The 17,349-nt window shown below is 39.4% G+C and overlaps 1 protein-coding gene across 1 annotated transcript; it reads left to right on the top strand.

The window, feature by feature from the left end:
* Positions 1–863: 863 nt before the first annotated feature.
* Positions 864–15,175, top strand: TDRD15 (tudor domain containing 15). Its single transcript, XM_048845605.2, has 4 exons — positions 864–992; positions 1,477–1,590; positions 5,127–5,227; positions 6,012–15,175. Exon 4 carries the CDS (start codon positions 6,015–6,017, stop codon positions 12,411–12,413), a length of 6,399 nt encoding a protein of 2,132 aa, XP_048701562.1. The 5' UTR covers positions 864–992; positions 1,477–1,590; positions 5,127–5,227; positions 6,012–6,014; the 3' UTR covers positions 12,414–15,175.
* The last annotated feature ends 2,174 nt before the right edge of the window (positions 15,176–17,349 follow it).

Genomic DNA, 17,349 nt, shown 5'->3' with positions numbered 1-17,349 from the left:
ATTTGAACTTTGTTATTATGGATGTTTTAACTACAATAGCCTAAAGGCCAGGAGTTTTAAAGAGAACTAACTCCAGGTTGGCATGATCTTTCCTCCGATTTGTACAAAACATATAGTATCAAGACCAAATAGTCCCATCTCTCTCCCAAGCTTGTATTAGCAATGCTTTCCAAATAGGAATATTTCCATTTCTTGCACAGAAAGCTTTAATTTCTCCCAAGCTTGCCAGGGCTAGCTCTTATTATCCACGGTCCACCAAGATCCCCGATTAGCAGTCACAGACCAAACTCTGGCAAAAGTGAAGGCCACAAACTTGGACACTACGGTCCCTGGATTAATTCATCCCAACAACTGTTCTTAGCATCCAATAGCACTTCAAGGACTTTGTGGGCTAACACGCTATTCCCTTGGTGTGGCCACCTCATTAGATGCTGAGAGTGCTTATGTTTTGGATGTTGTTCATTATTGGGAGGAGGAAGAGGCTGCCAATGGGAACCCAAGGGGGCAGCTCGCGGAGCGCAGGGTGGGCACAGTCATGGCCCACACCCGGATGGGCTTGCAGAAGCAGGGTGGATTTCCAGGTGGGTTTTCAGAGGTGCTGGATATTGGCCTGACCCCACTCTGGAGACGGGCCTGGGGAAGCAAGCCTGGGGTTCTGGGGGAGCCCAGCCAGCCAGGCCCAGCCCCATGCTGAAGACCCCTGTGAGTGAATAGGGTGGGAGGCTCAGGGAGTCCATTGCCCAGCATCAGCCCACCCCCACCGCAGCTAGAGCCAGAGGAACCTTCAAGCGCCCACTCCCGCCTCACACCCCACTCCGCCTCAGCCGCCCCACGCTGGCGTCAGCGCGGCCCACGGCGCATGCGCCCGGCACAGCGGCGTTCGGCACGGGCAGTCGCGCCGCCATTTTGCCAGCTCTGGGTGGCGCCCGCAGACCGATATCTCCTTGCAGCCCCGGCGCCTAGAGCAGGCGTCAGAGCCCGTCCAGCCGCGGGTAAGGGAGCAGCCGCTCGGGCGTCCTTCTTGCGGCCGCCGCATCCCTTCCGTAGCCCCGTTAGCTCCAGCCCCGCTGAGGCACCTGCTCCCGGCGAAGCCCACGGCTAGCGCGCGGCTCGGCGGGCTGAACCGCTGCGGCGCCTCGCGCTGCCGCGTCCCGCGAAAGCCCCGTTAACTGTCCGGCGCGCGTGCTGCCGGCCCCCGCCTTCCGTTCCGAGTAGGCCGGGCTGGTCCGCGGCCAGGAAAGTTGCAGACACGATCCTTTAAAAGTGTTGATGGGCGAATTTTCTCCCGCCGTCTCAAAGGGCAGATGGGTGTTTGGACGCCTGGGTTTGGGCCGGGGCCGGGGGTGCGGTTAGTACCTGGATAGGTCACGGGTCCGCTGGCTGTGCTGTGAGTCTAATGACCCTGGGTGGTGCTGTCATTATAACCCACGCACGGCCTTGGAGACTGGTTAAAACCGTTTTTTTTTCCCTCCCAAGGCCTTTTCTGCGTTTGGATCAAGGGGGAGACACTTCTTAACACCGAGGCGCTGCTTTGTTGCCTGTAACTGAAGTTCTGTTTGTTCCTGTCATCAGATTAGACCTGTTTCTAGAGTAAGAGAGTCTTGTTTATGCAACTCTTTTGTTTTTCAAAGATTTCTTTCACTTAGTAAAAGAATGTTGCTAGTGATCTTGAATCAGGCCAAACACTAAACAAGAAAGCTTTAAATGTGATGAGTAGTTTGTCATTTCAGGAAATGAATATGTTCCCTGCGGTAATAATTTAAGTAACCAAAAGAAAGGGCTGTGATAGTTAATTTTCCCTACAATATGAGAGAGAAAGATAATTCCTGATATCTAGGGTCCTACCGAATTCGTGGTCCATTTTGGTCAATTTTATGGGCATATGATTTAAAAAAATCGTAAATTTCATGATTTCAGATATTTAAATCTGAAATTTCGGTGTTGTAACTATAGGGAGCCTGACTCAAAAAGGCGTGGGGGGGGGTGCTTTTTTTTGGCAAGGTTATTGTAGGGGAGTTTCAGTACTGCTTCCCTTACTTCTGTGCTGTCTTCAGAGCTGGGTGGCCGGAGAGCGGCAGCTGCACGCCAGGAGCTCAGGTCTGAAGGCAGAGTTGCCACCAGCAACAGCACAGAAGAAAGGATGAAATGGTATGGTTTTCCTACCCTTCCTTATGTGCTGCTGCCTGCAGAGCTGGGCCCTTGGTCAGCAGATGCCACTATCCAGTCACCCAGCTCTGACGGCAGTTCAGAAATAAGGGTGGCAATACTGTGACCCCCTTTAAAATAACCTTGTGACCCCCCTTTTGGGTCAGGATTCCCAGTTTGAGGAACACTGGTCTTCCCCATGAAATCTGAATAGTATAAAGTAAAAGAAAACTAAAGATCAGATTTCACCTGGGGAGACCAGATTTCATGCTATGTAACGTGTTTTTCATGGCTGTGAATTTGGTAGGGCCCTACTGATATTACATGGTTCATTTTGTCTGGCTTGTGTATTTAGATTGTAAGTGTCTTTCTGTAGGGAATGTGTCTTGCTATGTACACAGTGGGGCTCTGTTTCTGGTTGACTCTGCACCATTGTAATAAACATGATAATCCATTTATCATAGGCCCATAGAAGTTGTTAGAGGGCCCTCCCTTTACACTCTCTCCCCTCGTTCTTGTCATGCAGACAGAAAGCAGAAGAACAGAAGTCTGAAGTGCAGGCAGGGGTTAGTTTGCAGCAAGCATATCCATAACTTTACATGCCGGCAGAGTCTGTTTCCCAGTGTTCCGTTCCCAGCTCTTGACGCCTCAGAACATTTACCCCGTGCCCCCTTCCAGCTCTGACTGTGTAGAGCCTTGCCTGTGTCCCCATTTCCATCTCCTCTTTCTTAGCAGGTCCAAATATACCTACAATGCACGCCTACAGTCCCACCCCTTACAATTTATGGTCATGTGCCGTTTTGGGGGGTATGGGTATGGGGTCTTCGTCCCACCTCTTTTATATCCCATGCGAAGGGTAAGGAGTGAGGTTGTGCTTGTGGTCAAGGCCAGGCCTTTCTTTGGCTTTTAGTGTTTCTTATGCCTCCCCCCACAACCCCCTTTACCCCCCTAACTGGTTGCTTGACCTTGGCTTGAGGAAAGAGTCAGGCAGCCTTCCACTGTATGCTCATAGAGTACACTCCCACCACAGCCTGTAACACTTCAGTTCCATCTCTTTTCAACCCATCTGCTTGTGGGCAGACATAACATATAGTGTCTTTGTCCTTTATTTACACATATTAGTATAAGATGTAAGAGTATCAAAAAGTCAAACTCAAAATTCTGCCTCAGGCTGAAAAACAAGTATATACTAATATACTAACAGAAATAAAGACATTTCTCTCTTTTAACATAGTGGATACTAAGGATGTAAACACTGTTTAAAAAGTTAACCAGTTAATTAAAGTTATATTGTTTAACTGATGAAAGGGAGAGGCACTGGGGCTGGGGTTGCTCTGGCCGGTGGGTGTGGGGCTGGGGCTGCTGCTGAGGTCGGCCACTCGGTAAAAGATTTAAGGGTGGCAGTTTTGCAACAGAAAAGCTTCAAAAACAGACTCCAACGAGAAACTGCTGAGCTTGAATTAATATGTAACCTAGATACCATCAGCTTGGCTTTGAATAGAGACTAGGAGTTGCTAGGTCACTCCATTTATTGAATCTATTTCCCTATGTTAAGTATCCTCCTCACACCTTCTTGTCAAATGTCTAAATGGGCCATCTTGATTATCACTGCAAAAGTTTTTTTCTCCTGCTGATAATAGCTCATCTTAATTAATTTGCCTCTTACAGTTTGTATGGCAACTTCCACCTTCTGTGTGTGTGTGTGTGTATATATATATATATCTTCTTACTCTATGTTCCATTCTACGCATCCAGTGAAGTGAGCTGTAGCCCACGAAAGCTTATGCTCTAATAAATTTGTTAGTCTCTAAGGTGCCACAAGTACTCCTGTTCTTTTTGCGGATACAGACTAACACGGCTGCTACTCTGAAAATTACTCAAGGTAGTTAAGATAAAAGCTTACTGTGAAGGAATCTTAAAAAACTGTGTGAGTGGGCAACAGAATGGCAGATGAAGTTTTGTGTTAATAAATGCAAAGTAATGTACATTGGAAAGCATAATCCCAAGTATACATACAAAATGACACGCTCTAATTTAGCTGTTACCACTCAAGAAAGAGATCTTGGAGTCATTGTCGATAGTTCTCCGGAAACATCTTATCCAAGTGAAGCAGCAGTCAAAAAAGCTAGCAGAACGTTAGAGAAGTGATATTAGAGAAGGGATAGCTAAGACAAAAAATATCATAATGCCATTATAAAAATCTATGGTGTACACAATTCACAGTCCACCTGTGGAACTCATTGCCAGGGGATGGTGTGAAAGCCAGAAAAGTATAACTGGGTTCAAAAAAGAATTAGATAAATTCATGGAAGATAAGTCCATTAATGGCTTCAGTCAGGATGGTCTGGGTTGCAATCCCATGCTCAGGTGTCCCTAAACCTCAAAAGCTGGGACTGGATGATAGAGGATTGATCACTCAATAATTGCCCTGTTCTGTTCGTGCCTTCTCAAGTATCTGGCCCTGGTCACTGTCAGCAGACAGGATACTGGACCAGATAAATCACTGGTATGGGCATTCTTGTGTTCTTATGTTACCTTCCTCCATAAGAGCTAGGAATACATATTTTTTTAAAATGTAAAGCTTAGTTTCTGAGAAACTAAACCTCTGCTTGACAGGGATTGATTCCTACCAGCTTGCTCTAGGACAGTGGGCAAATGTGTTTGACAATCTGACTATTGTTAATTATTAACTGGATTATCGTATATAGGCATGGGTGGTGGTGGTGTGAAACTGCAGGGGCATGATATTGATTTAAAGAATGTGAAGTCAGATCAGTAGCAATAAATTTGAATAAAGCTCTAGTCAATCTGAACCTTGGAGACTTGGTTAAATGTGGGTCAGGGCATTTTGTTTAAAAAGTGATGTGAAAATATTTACTTTTTTAATAAAATCTACTGTTATGTTATGGAATGCTACAAGTAAGTACAGTAAAAGAGGTATTCAGCATATAATTAACATAAAACTTTTTTTTCTTTGGTAGAACTGTGACTTCCAATTATTTCTCCAAAAAGACATGGGAAGTACATTATAAAGAATAACACATCTGCAGCTATACTAAATGTTGTAATTCCATCAAAAGAGGTAAACACTACTACACAGGACCACAGATTGATCCTCCTGAAGGAGGAGGAGGAAGGAGTTGGGGGAGAGAAATGCGCGTGTCTTGAGGAAATAAAAATCCCTCAAATAAAACTAATAGCAAGAAGTGGAGGAGCATACTTCAGTGTAAATAACAAAAAAAGTTGTTAAAACAGAGCACTGAATCTTTGTGATTTGTCTTCTCAACAGAGTCAAACCTTCAGATGAGCTGTCAGGTGTGTGGGGTTCAGCTCCTGAGTCCCACTGTGAAAGCCCTGGAATGTCTGCAGACTATCTGCAGTGTGAAAGGCAGTCCAGTTGTAGAATTAGCAGAAATAATATGAATGACAGAGAAATGGCACTTCCACTTCTTGTTTTGTGGAGAAATACTGAGCCTCCTGTGTTCTTGTTTTGCAGATGTGTCTGTTATAAAATGAATAGAGATGAGGGATTTTTGTCTCTTTGAGGATCACTTTGGATTGCTCCATGTAAGGTGATAAAGCCAGTCAGAAAGCACAATAGTAAGCCCAGGACACACTGTTTGTCTATGAAGAACACATGCAGACAACATCTGAGGGAGAATTGTGCCAAATGTACCTCGAGAAATAGAAAAATTAGAATTAAAATCAGTAAACATTTATTTAATGTTTTTATTTATTTTGTGCAAAATGCACTGTTAAAAATATACTGAATACAAATTGCTTTAAGAAATTAAATATGGTTAATGTAAAAAAACTGAATTGAAATCCGGATGATTATCAAAACTGATCTTATTTTTATTTTGTAGACAATGGATTCTTTGTCTCCATCACCAAAATTTTTAGACATGGATCTGAAGGTAACTCACATAGAGTGCCATCCAAAGGAAGTGCTTGTGACATTTCAGGGGAAATACAAGACAGAATACGACTTTGATTACCACATATTGCAAAAGGAAATACAGCATATATCAAAAGTAAAGGACGGTATTGGCATTGGCGAGTTTTGTTTGGTGGAGGACATAAATGGAGAATGGCACAGAGGAAGAGTGCTGGAAAAAAGAGAAGAAATCTATGAAGTGTTTCTCATAGACATTGGGAAAGTGCTAATAGTTAACGAAATAAATGTTGCTTCTGCATGTGGTGAATTGTTCCAACTGCCTCCAAAGATGGTGTGTGGTGTTTTTGCAAACATACTTCCAATAGGGAAAAAATGGGGTCCAAAAGCTCTAAATTATTTTTCTTCTCTAATAGGATTACAGATTAAAGGTCATGTGCAAGCTATTTTACCATACCAATTGTTTCTCCTGGAAGTACCGAAAGTCACTAGCGATGTTCTTGAACTGCAGTTAGGAAAACTTGTTGATGGAGATTCGTTTCGTCTTATTGTAGAAATGTTAAAGGAATTACCCCAAGAGCTCCTTTGCAAACAAATGCCAGATTTGCTGCAACAGAAATACACAAGGCCAGAGTCATCCTCTTTCAGCAATGCAGAAAATCTACCAGAGTTTCAGCCAATTCTGGATAGATTCCTGCCTTCTTTATCTGTTGGCAGTATAGAGAAGGTAAAAATAACTGTTGCAATCAGTCCAAGCAAATTTTATTGTCAGATGCTAAAATGGCAGAAAGGGCTAGAAGACTTGACAACAACAATGACTTTGCATTATGAAGCTGTCAGTAGGGAAAATGTTCCAACTTGTGATAGTTTTGGAGCTCTCTGTGCTGCAAAAAGACAAAAAGGACAGTGGCACCGAGGAGTGATACAGCAGCTCCTCTCTGATGACCAAGTAAGGGTCTGGTTCATGGATTTTGGCAACAGTGAAGCTGTGCCTTCCAATCATGTTCTGAAACTTCAACCAGTATTCACTTCCTTACCAATGATTTCATTTCAGTGTGCACTGTCATGTTTCAGTGATCAGAGTGCAGCTGTAAAAAGAAATTCTCAACTGAAAGAATTTAGACAGGCCTTGTTAGGACAGACTGCTGTGTATGCCAGCATTGATTTGTTCAATGCCAATGAATGTTTGTATTATGTTACGTTACATAGTGAAGAATCTGAAGTTAATGCTAAATATCCACCACAGGTGAATGAGGTAGTTCAAGCATGTTCCCTAGTTTCTAGTACAAATATCACTAATATACTTGGAGACGTCAAAGCTTATGAAGAGATCTGTGTTTCAGTTGAGAGTTTGATTGGAAACACAGAGCAAGTGGGAAACTGCTTAATTGAAAAGGACCCTTCTTTATCAATCTATTGCAAAACATTAGAAATGAAAATAGATTCTGTTCATGTTGCTTTTGTTGAATATGTGTTGAATCCATCAAACTTCTGGGTTCAAACTAATGACTATAACAATGAGTTTCAGACTTTGATGAAAAATATTGCAGATGTGTACAATAGATATGGAGTTTATGATAAGATTGTTGAAAACCCAAAGCCTGGGTTACCTTGCTGTGCCCGATATAGGAAAGATATGGTGTACTATCGGGGACTTATCACTGAAGTGGAAGGTGTAAACATTAATGTTTATTTTTTGGATTTCGGAAATACAGATACCGTACCTGTTCATGATGTGAAAACTTTGCTTCCAGAGTTTTGTAAATTACCAGCACTTGCCATGCATTGTGCACTTGCTCATGCATTTCCCATTGAGGATGTATGGGTTAAAAAAGAAACTGATTTCTTTAAACAGGTTGTATTTGACAGACAGCTCTTGCTTTATGTCATTGCAAAGCAAAATGACAAGTACATTGTTAATGCCCAATTTATGAATGGCTTGGAACAAATGGATGTTGTCACGCTTATGGTTCAGGCTAGATATGCTGAGTACTGGGAAGTGAAACCGGATTCTCTTTTGAACTTTGTGAAAAATTCTAAATGCCTAAATTCAAAAAACAAAAAGAAAAAATATATAAATACACCAGGTACGTATGTCATACCTAAAAGTAAAGTATCAGCAACTAGAAATATCTGTCAAAACAAACGGTTATTAACCAGTTTTTCTGTGGCAAGAGAGTCTCTTGAATCTTTTCCAAGTTGGGAAAGTACTCTTTCCAAAAAGCATTGTATAATATCTGGGAGAAGTGACCCTATCGGCTCTTATAAAGAGTTAATGTTTAAACCAGGAGCAGTTCTTGATGTCATATGTTCTCATATTATTTCTCCATCCCATTTTTTTTGTCAGTTGCAAAGCAAATTACCCGAACTAATGAATTTAATGGAGCAAATTCAGAGTTATTATGAAGTGCATAGCAATCCCTATAAAACTGGACAGATTGCCTGTGTTGCAAAACACTCCAAGGATGGGAAATGGTACAGAGCATCTTTTCTGAAACAAGTATCCAGAAATGAAGTTGATGTGATATTTGTAGACTATGGTAATCAGGAAAGAGTTTTACTTAAGGATCTTCAAGCTATTCTTCCAGATTTTTTAACTTTGGAAAATCAAGCTTTTACATGTAGTCTTAAGAATATAAATGAACCCCCACAATTTTACCCATTCATTTGGACTAAAGAGGCATGTAAGGATTTTGGAAACTTCATTTCTGCTTACAGTGGGCTATTGACTTGTGTCATTTATGCTCTAATTTTCATAAGGCCTAATTGCTTGTGTAACTTAGTTGATTTACAGACTCCATTTATTGGTGCACAGCAGTTTCTCATAGAGCATGGCCACGGCCAGTCCCAATTTTTTGGATTCACAAAAGCACTTAAACCATCAGTTTTTCTGTATAGTTTTTGCTACTCATCTTTTAATATAAAAATTGGAAGTGAAGAGGAGGTATATATAACACATATATATAGCCCTGCAAAATTTTATTGCCAGCTTAATCGTAACACTGAAATTGTAGACAAATTAATGAAGAAGATTGCAGAGATTAGTAACATACCAAACAGTTCAGAATATGACCCGAGCAAAATACGATTATGCATAGCCAAATATTTTGAAGATGGTCTCTTTTACAGAGCTTTGGCATCATCTGTGGGATCATCATCCTATTTATTAGCCTATTTTGTGGACTTTGGGAATAAACAGATGGTAGTGAGAGACAAACTAATGCCTATTCCAGATCATGCCACAGATTTACTATTGACACCCATGCAAGCCATTAAATGTTATCTGTCAGATCTTAGGGCGAGAGAAATTCCAGTAGAAGTCAATAGATGGTTTGAGGAGAATTTCATGGGTAAGCCATTGAAGGCAGTAGTAGTATCCAGAGAGTCAGATGGCCAGATTGGTGTGGAGCTGTATGATGGACATATCCAGATAAATCACAAAATTCTACAATTATTGTCTGAGAATGGGAAAAAATACACAGAGGAATTGGAGCATGTGAAAAGTTGGTCAGAGCAGTCTGTCGAAAATAGTAAGGAGGTACACAAAGTAAAACCTGATGAAGGTAATAAAACAAAAGATAAAAATATTGAGAGAATTGCCTTGAAAACTGAAATAAAAACTGAAGTACATGATATATCTTCTCAGACTGGTGTTCAAGAGAATTTTGAAGATAAAGAACAAACGGTGCTTGTTCCACAAAAATTGTACAATATGCCCTTTATACTACCAACATTCCATGGCAATAAAAAGCCAGTTTGTAAAAATGTTGTGAATATATCTTTGGAACACAAAGAGAAAAATGCAGATGGAATATTTACTCCTGAATCTCTACTTTGGTCTGTTTTCAGTTTGCAGGAAATACCTGCAAATATTACGACTGAATCTTGCACCAACAAACGAAATTATACAGGACAACAAGAAGGCATGGTAAATAGACCCAAATATATCAATCTTCCTCCACGTAACATTGAGCTGAATTCTCAGTTAGCAGGGTACATTTCTAATATAAATAGCCCATCTAGTTTCCATATTCAGCTTGCAGAGGATGAAAACATAATCATTCAACTTGCAGAAGAACTAAATAAAGGAAAAATAAATGTAGACCATGAAAATTACCTGAACGAACTTGTGGCAGGGGATCTTGTTTTAGCAGAATATGTAATTGATTGTTTCTTATATAGAGCAGTTATTAAAACAGTTAGCTCAGGAAAATCCTATGAGGTAGAATTCATTGACTATGGTAATACAGCAGTTGTGAGTCCATCAAAAATCTACAAAATTCAAGAAAAGTTCTTAACTTTGCCAAGGTTCAGTATCCATTGTTTCCTTAGTAGAGTAAAAAGTACTCTTCCCGATGGAAGCTGGAGCAGCAATGTTATGTTCTACTTTTCCAGAAAAGTAAATAATAAACAAATCACTTGTGTATTTTTGCAACAACATGAACAACAGTGGGAGGTAGATATAATTTGTGATGGAAAGTCTGTGGTTAATGAGTTAATGCAGAGACATGACAGCTCAGAATTACAGAACACACCAATGCTAAATATGGAAACTAATACAGAACAAGACATTCCAGTCACAAATGCAGATGCTGAAGATGAAGAACTAAGGAAGAACTCTAGAGGTCATAATAAATATGAGGCTGTCGAGACTAGAAACACCTCTGAAATTCTCTCTAAAATATCTGACCAAGATCTATATCCTGGACAGCTAGAAATGGCAGAAATAATACATTTTTCAAAATGTGGAAATTTCCATGTAAAATTAATGAGAAATGTGCAAACATTTTCGGATTTAAATGTAATGGTTGCCAAAGAAGCAAAGAGAAACCGTTTGATTGCAGTAGAAAATATTCAAGAAGGATTGGAATGCTTGACAAAATCTAAAAACACCTTGAAGTGGTATCGATCAGAAGTGATGAAGCTTGTTAGTGAGGAGAAAATGTTAGTTTTCTTCATGGATCGTGGTAGACATGAAATGGTATCCTTGCGTAATACAAAAGTACTCAGTAATGAGATCAAGTGTATTCCTAAACAAGCCATATCATGTAAATGGATTTGGATTCAAAATTCAGGTAAAATGTCATGTGACTGTGTGGTAAATAAAATTGCACATCGTGAAATAAAGCTTCTGTTTTTGAGATACTTGGAATCTTCTTGTATATGGGAAGTAGATATCTTAGTAGATGGGATTCTACTTTTGGAATATTTGAATCAGATCTCTGGGCAAGGCAAGATCAGCAAACCTAATTGTACAGAAAGTGCAAATAATGTGGCTTCGAAGACATCTGTACTCTCTTTTAGAATAAATTCAGTTACATGGGCACTACTCCAAAGTGGTAATCAATACCCTGGATTTGCAACTACAGTTACTGATCCTTCAAACTTCTGCATTCAATTAGAAGACTTATTTGACACTATGAAAACCTTGTTTATGCTACTTTCTGACCTTCCAGGCAATTTGCCAACTTTGCCACGGGACCTTGTGACTCCTGGTGCAAGTTGTTTGATCAAGTTTGGGTTGGAAGCACAGTGGAACAGGGTAGAAGTTATAGAAGTTTCAGATCAGTCTGTTGTTCTTATGTTTATTGATTATGGCTTTTCTGCATATATTCCCTACTCAGATATCGATAAACTGAAAGTTGTTCCAGAACAACTTATTTGTTTACCACGGTTATCTTATTCTTGCTCCTTATCTGGTGTGATTCCTGCTAAAGGGGAACACTGGAGTGATGAAGCTAAGCTCTTGTTTCAGGAATTGCTATGTAAACAAGGCCTGATTTTCCAGTTTAAGCACTATAGTTCTGGAATGAAACTAGAGGTAGATGTTTTTTGTGAGCAGAGTAATCTAGCAGATACCTTGGTTGCAGCCGGTCATGCTGTCTACTGTAAAAGTACATGCTGCCTTGTTGGAATTGACCATACAAAACCAACTGAACCATGTTCACAACTTCAAGGTGAAGCACAACAATCATATTTTCTGCAGATTTCTGAACCAAAACATAGCTGTACTGAAAGCAGTTTTTTGCCAGATGAAAAACAGAATGCACAGCGGCAAACACCAGATCTGCAACATAGAAATGCCTGTGGTACACTTTCAAGAATTAAATCTACCATTAAACCACATTCTAGAAAACGACCCAGGAAGAAACCAAGTTCATATAGTAATGGCAAAAATATTGCAAAAGATGAACTTAAGTGTGACAAAAAATTATTTATGCAATTTTTGGATGATAAGAAATGTAACACCATTTCAACAGAAAGTCTTACTGAAAATCTGTCTCCAGAAGCAATGAATGAGACACGTGACTCTGCTGACATGAACACCAGAATGAGGGAAATGAAGATTAGTAAAGAGGTGGCATCAAAATAATATTTGAATAGTAAGTAAGCTTCATGTTAAAAGTACTTTTTTCAGGACAGTAGTATAGATTGAACTTTTATCTCAGCTCTGTAATATATGTTTGCAAGAATTACATTTATTTACATTATAAAGCTTTCAGGCCTCATTCTGATTTCAAATAGGTTTTACTTCCCTTTGATTCCAATGCAAATTGTGGCCTTAATTTCTGTTTTTAGATATCCAGGAAGACATGACACCAAAGTATTTTTGTAATGAAGGAAAGGAACCTAATTTTAGTGCCTAGTACCTTATTTCTAGAAAAAGGATCAGTAAATATGGGCCTGAACCAACACATTAAACTCAATGGAAAGACGTCCATTGACTTCTCCTGGCCTGGGATAAGGTCTTCAGAACTAGATGGTGCCATTTAGGGAGAAGCTTGAGTTGGGGGCAGAATGGATTTACACCATGCTATGGGGTTCTGCCTACTCAAAGTAGGGACCAGAATTTTGCCTGGCCCTTATGCCTGGGAGTGTGGGGGTGGGGTGGAAAATTCCATACTCCCACTTCTCTACACAATGCGTGTACACAAGGGCAGATGGAATCTAGCCCTATTGCTATCTTTGATATATTGGAGTGGATATTAGAAGGTTTAGATTTTTTCTTCCATGCGGGAAAAGGGACAGTTTCAGAAAATGATTGTTTTGTAATATCAGTTCTCATGTAAGGATGCTAAAATCTCTTTACAAATGGACATTTCCAATAATGTAACTCTGTAAAAATATGTTGTTGTTTTTCTTTGTTTTGAGGTTTTTTAACGCCTCATAACTCCAGAGTGGTTTCAGAGACTTTGCTCAAACTTTCCTAAAGAATTTACATTTGGACAGAGACCCAGCATGAAGAACTTTAGGCCAAAAGTGTAAATCTTCTTACTGTTATGAGTGTGTGAAAATGGTAGATTAGAATGGAAAATGTTTTTCATCTTTAATAGACATTTCAAATAGTGCAGCTACTGTATTATACACACACAAGATTTAAGAAATGTATATTAAATATGGACTGGGTATTATGGGATATACATAACTTTCCCCCCAATAACTTAAATACTGAAATTATAGATTTTCTAGATACAGAAGGATTGAATGATGTCCTGCCACCTGGGGAAAATAAAGGATATGAAAGCTTCTCATTACATCTAGAATTTAACTTCTCTTGTTGCCATTGGTAAACTATTCAAAATAGGTGTAAAATACTTTTAAAATGCTAAAATCCGTTTCAGTACTCAGATTAAACTACAGTATTCTATTCATATCAAAACAAAAGCATAAAGTTGAAATTCATCATTGTTAATTTGTGTGTAGGATGATGAAATACCAATAGTGTTGCATTGGAACTGATAAGACATTTTCCATCTGCTTGTGAATATCTTAAAATCATTTTCCTTATAGTTAAAGTAACTTATATTTTATCATTCCTTTATATTCATAGGTAATTTTGAATTATGTGCATTTGTTTGCAAAGTTAGAGAGATAAGGACATTTTTATTTTTATCTGTTAACATAATAACCTAATGGAACTTCTTGTAGGCTGCTTTCCAGCAAGTCCTTTGTCTTTTGCTTTGGTATACTATTAACTTTTACAATCCAAAGCTTAAGGGGCAGATTATGAAAAAGTTGTACCATATTTTATAAGTAATCCTGTTAATTTCAGTGGGAATTATTGTAGGGTGTTGTTTGTTATGAGAAAGGGTGCCCCAAGCTGGCCCTAAATATTCAGGACCTAATTCTACCCTTTGGATGTTCACAAAGCTCCCCTTGAACTTTTCCAAGGTCAAAATTTGGCCCTGGGTTTCCATTTTTCATTCAGAAAATATAGGTGTACTCATAAGCAAATGTAACCTTGGACATGGAGGAAGAAAAAGTCATCTTTTTTTTTTGTTTGTTTTGGGGATTTTTTGTTAAGTAAAGCTGAACAGGACCCGGCCACATATACAGCTGTTAATTTTACTGTTAATTTTTTTTTATGGAACGCTTATGGCAGGCTACTGGATTTTTTTGGAATATTAGAATATTGTTAATGTGGCCATGTTTTTCAGTTTAATTGTATGTAATTCTAATACAACCAAATATTATGAAGTGTAGCATAGAAATGACAACCATTGTACAGCAGCAGTTCCAAATGTGTATTAATTTCAACCAAATGTTCTAGAAATGGAAAGTGTATAAATTAATTTAAAAGATTGCCAAATGTCTTTAGTAAAGTTTCAAACATGGAAAAGTGTAATATATATAGATTTGGACTTAAAGGAGGTGTTGTCCGCCCCAGCCCCCTGTTTTAATTTGTGTGAGTGTGTATATATATATATATAATAAATTAATACGGGGGGCAGGGGGAAAGACCTCCTTTAAGACCAAATCTAGACTGCAACCATTGTAGGGTTTATACCATATGTAGGTGTGTTGGACCATGCTTTGGCATTGCATACTCTTGTGCAGCTCTCATTGATTTTCCTCTTTTATCCCAGCTACAGTAGCATTTGTGCTTTATGTATTGGAAGGGAGAAAATACAACACTTTAATTTAACTAAATCAACTTTGTTTTCAGGTATTTGTATTTGAAAGGAATTGACATATTTTAAGCCTGAAAATCCTAAAGAGTATTTTTTTTCCATTGTCTTTTAATCAAACTTGATACTAAATATAACTGACGCTTATGTTTCATTAAATTTGATCATAAGAAAGCTTTTTTTAATTGCTAATCATTTGATTGTATTTTTTTAATTTGTATATATTGCCTAGTATTGCTTATACAATATAATTGTTTAATTTTCTATTCATGATATATACATATTACAACAAAATGGTTGTATTATGTTGGAAAAAACATAGTATGTTCAAATATTTTATACATGCATATATTAATACAGCTTGTGTTTACTCTCATTCTGTAATACACATAGTAAATCTCCAGAGTTTTGATGTGTTAGATATGGCAAGCCATGGCTAAATTATTTTGAATAATTAACTTCGTTTTGAGGTTCACTTAGGTTTAAGTGGTTGGTAAATGGTGTGAAAAAGGATAAGTACCAACATTTCAAATCTGGTTAGAATTAGGTGCATTTATTTTTTGAAAGCTTTTTTCAGTATATATTTAAAGTGTATAAACTGTGTTATCTTGTTTAAATAAAATTGTCTTCACTGAAGTGATTCATAATACTGTATAAGCCTAATTATAATTTTTTTAAAAAGTGGGAGGTCTTAAGATAGTGTGGAAATTCATGAGGAGATGTTTGAGAGAGTGGCAGTTTACTTCACTGACAAGTACCATATGATGGCATATGCATTAGTCCCTAGAGAGGGAATTACCTCTTGCTGATTTTGGTGATCCTCTCTGGCTGACAGTGGAGTAACCTGAACTGTGTCCTAAGGGAACTTGTGTTCAATCCTTAGCCAGAATAAATAATGGGCCGGTGAGAGGAGAGAGAGAGAGAGAGAGAGTGGAAGAGGGGATCTCCATTGAAGATCCATAGGGAGGGAGAGACTTTAAGAATGGGGTCGTAGGGATTTCATTGGAGAGGAATTCTGGTACTTAAGGGTCTTTGGAAGTGGCGGTTAAGCAAAAAGGCAAGTCAGAAAATCAAATCTTTAAAGCTAAAGATAAGGAAAAGCTCCTTAAACTGCCTTGTCACTTTTGTCAGTCAATCAACATCAGTGGAAGTGTCTATCCTCATTCTTGTTGCAAATGATCTTGAGGCCTATCTAATTTAGTAGCAGACCTGAACTAATCTTATGTTTGAACTGATCTTCAAAATGTCACCAACCCAAATCCGTGGGTTGCTCCCAAGCAAGGGTGGGAAGGCTAGGTTATTTAGCAATTTCACATCCAGGGCACTTGGGTCCAGATCCACAAAGGAACTTCAGTGCCTATATCAGGGCTTTAGGCACCTAAGTCATAGTTTTAGGCCCCACTGCTATCTACGAACCCCCCACTTTGTTGCCATCTAATCCTGAAAGTGCCTAAACTCACTCGGTGCCTACATTTTTGCTGTAAAAGTCCCCTAAAGTTTCTGGGTGTGTGCACGTTGCCTCAGGCAGGTTCCCAGATGCCTATCTCATGCCTAATCTCCAGCATGATCCAAAAAACCAGATGGGGATAAGCATTCTCCCACCTATCTTGTGGGATCTGATCTAGTAGGACCTCATTCTCTCTCACTGAAGCCGTCCCACTTCAGTTATCTAAAGAGCCACTGGAGCAGGGGATCTGGATCTTGGGTCTCCCATTCCTTAGATGGAGGCCCTAACCATCAGACTATATAGGCGTTCTTGATATCTCTCTGTGGCGCAGTGACTATTTAAATATTTATCCAAAGTGGAACAGCTTCAAAAAGGAGAGATTGAAGGAGCCCCACATTAGAATATCTTATCCCATAGCTTCGTGGCTAGGGCACTCTCCTTAGAGGTGATAGACCCCCGTTCAATTCTTTTCTCCCCATTGTGTGTACAGGGGAATTTAACTTGGTTCTCTTACATCTTGTGTGACTGTTCCAACAACTGGGCCAAAAGTTATTGGGGAGGGCACCACTACCATCTCCTCCTCCTTCAGTCATTTTATGTGAAGGTTGGTGCCTGCCTAACTCATTCTTCTAAGAAACAATATACTCCAGAAGAGGGTTTACAGCTGTGAATTGCAAGTGGAGAGGTGCCTCCCTGCAACCCAGACTCTAGCGTTGGACTCAATCAGAGGGGTGGAGGCTTAGGACACGCTCCCTCATCAACATCTCCCATTGGATAGCATGCTGGATTTTGTTGATCCCATTCTTTAGCTCAGAGCTTGGGCACCTACCCAGGCTTTATGGATCCCATTGTTATTCTGGTGATTTCCTAGGTGCTTAAAAGTTAGGCATTGCAATGCCCAAGTCCCTTTGTGGATCTGGGTCTAAGAGACCTGGTAACTCAAAGATGGTCCT

Source organism: Caretta caretta, chromosome 3 (assembly GCF_965140235.1).
Source record: "Caretta caretta isolate rCarCar2 chromosome 3, rCarCar1.hap1, whole genome shotgun sequence".
Classification (NCBI taxonomy): Eukaryota; Metazoa; Chordata; order Testudines; family Cheloniidae; genus Caretta; species Caretta caretta.
Note: the sequence above shows the minus strand (reverse complement) of the source record. Positions and strands in the feature narration are given on the sequence as shown.

Coding starts and splice junctions, on each gene's coding strand:
- TDRD15 (XM_048845605.2), top strand. CDS start 6,015: ATGGATTCTTTGTCTCCATCACCAAAATTTTTAGACATGGATCTGAAG.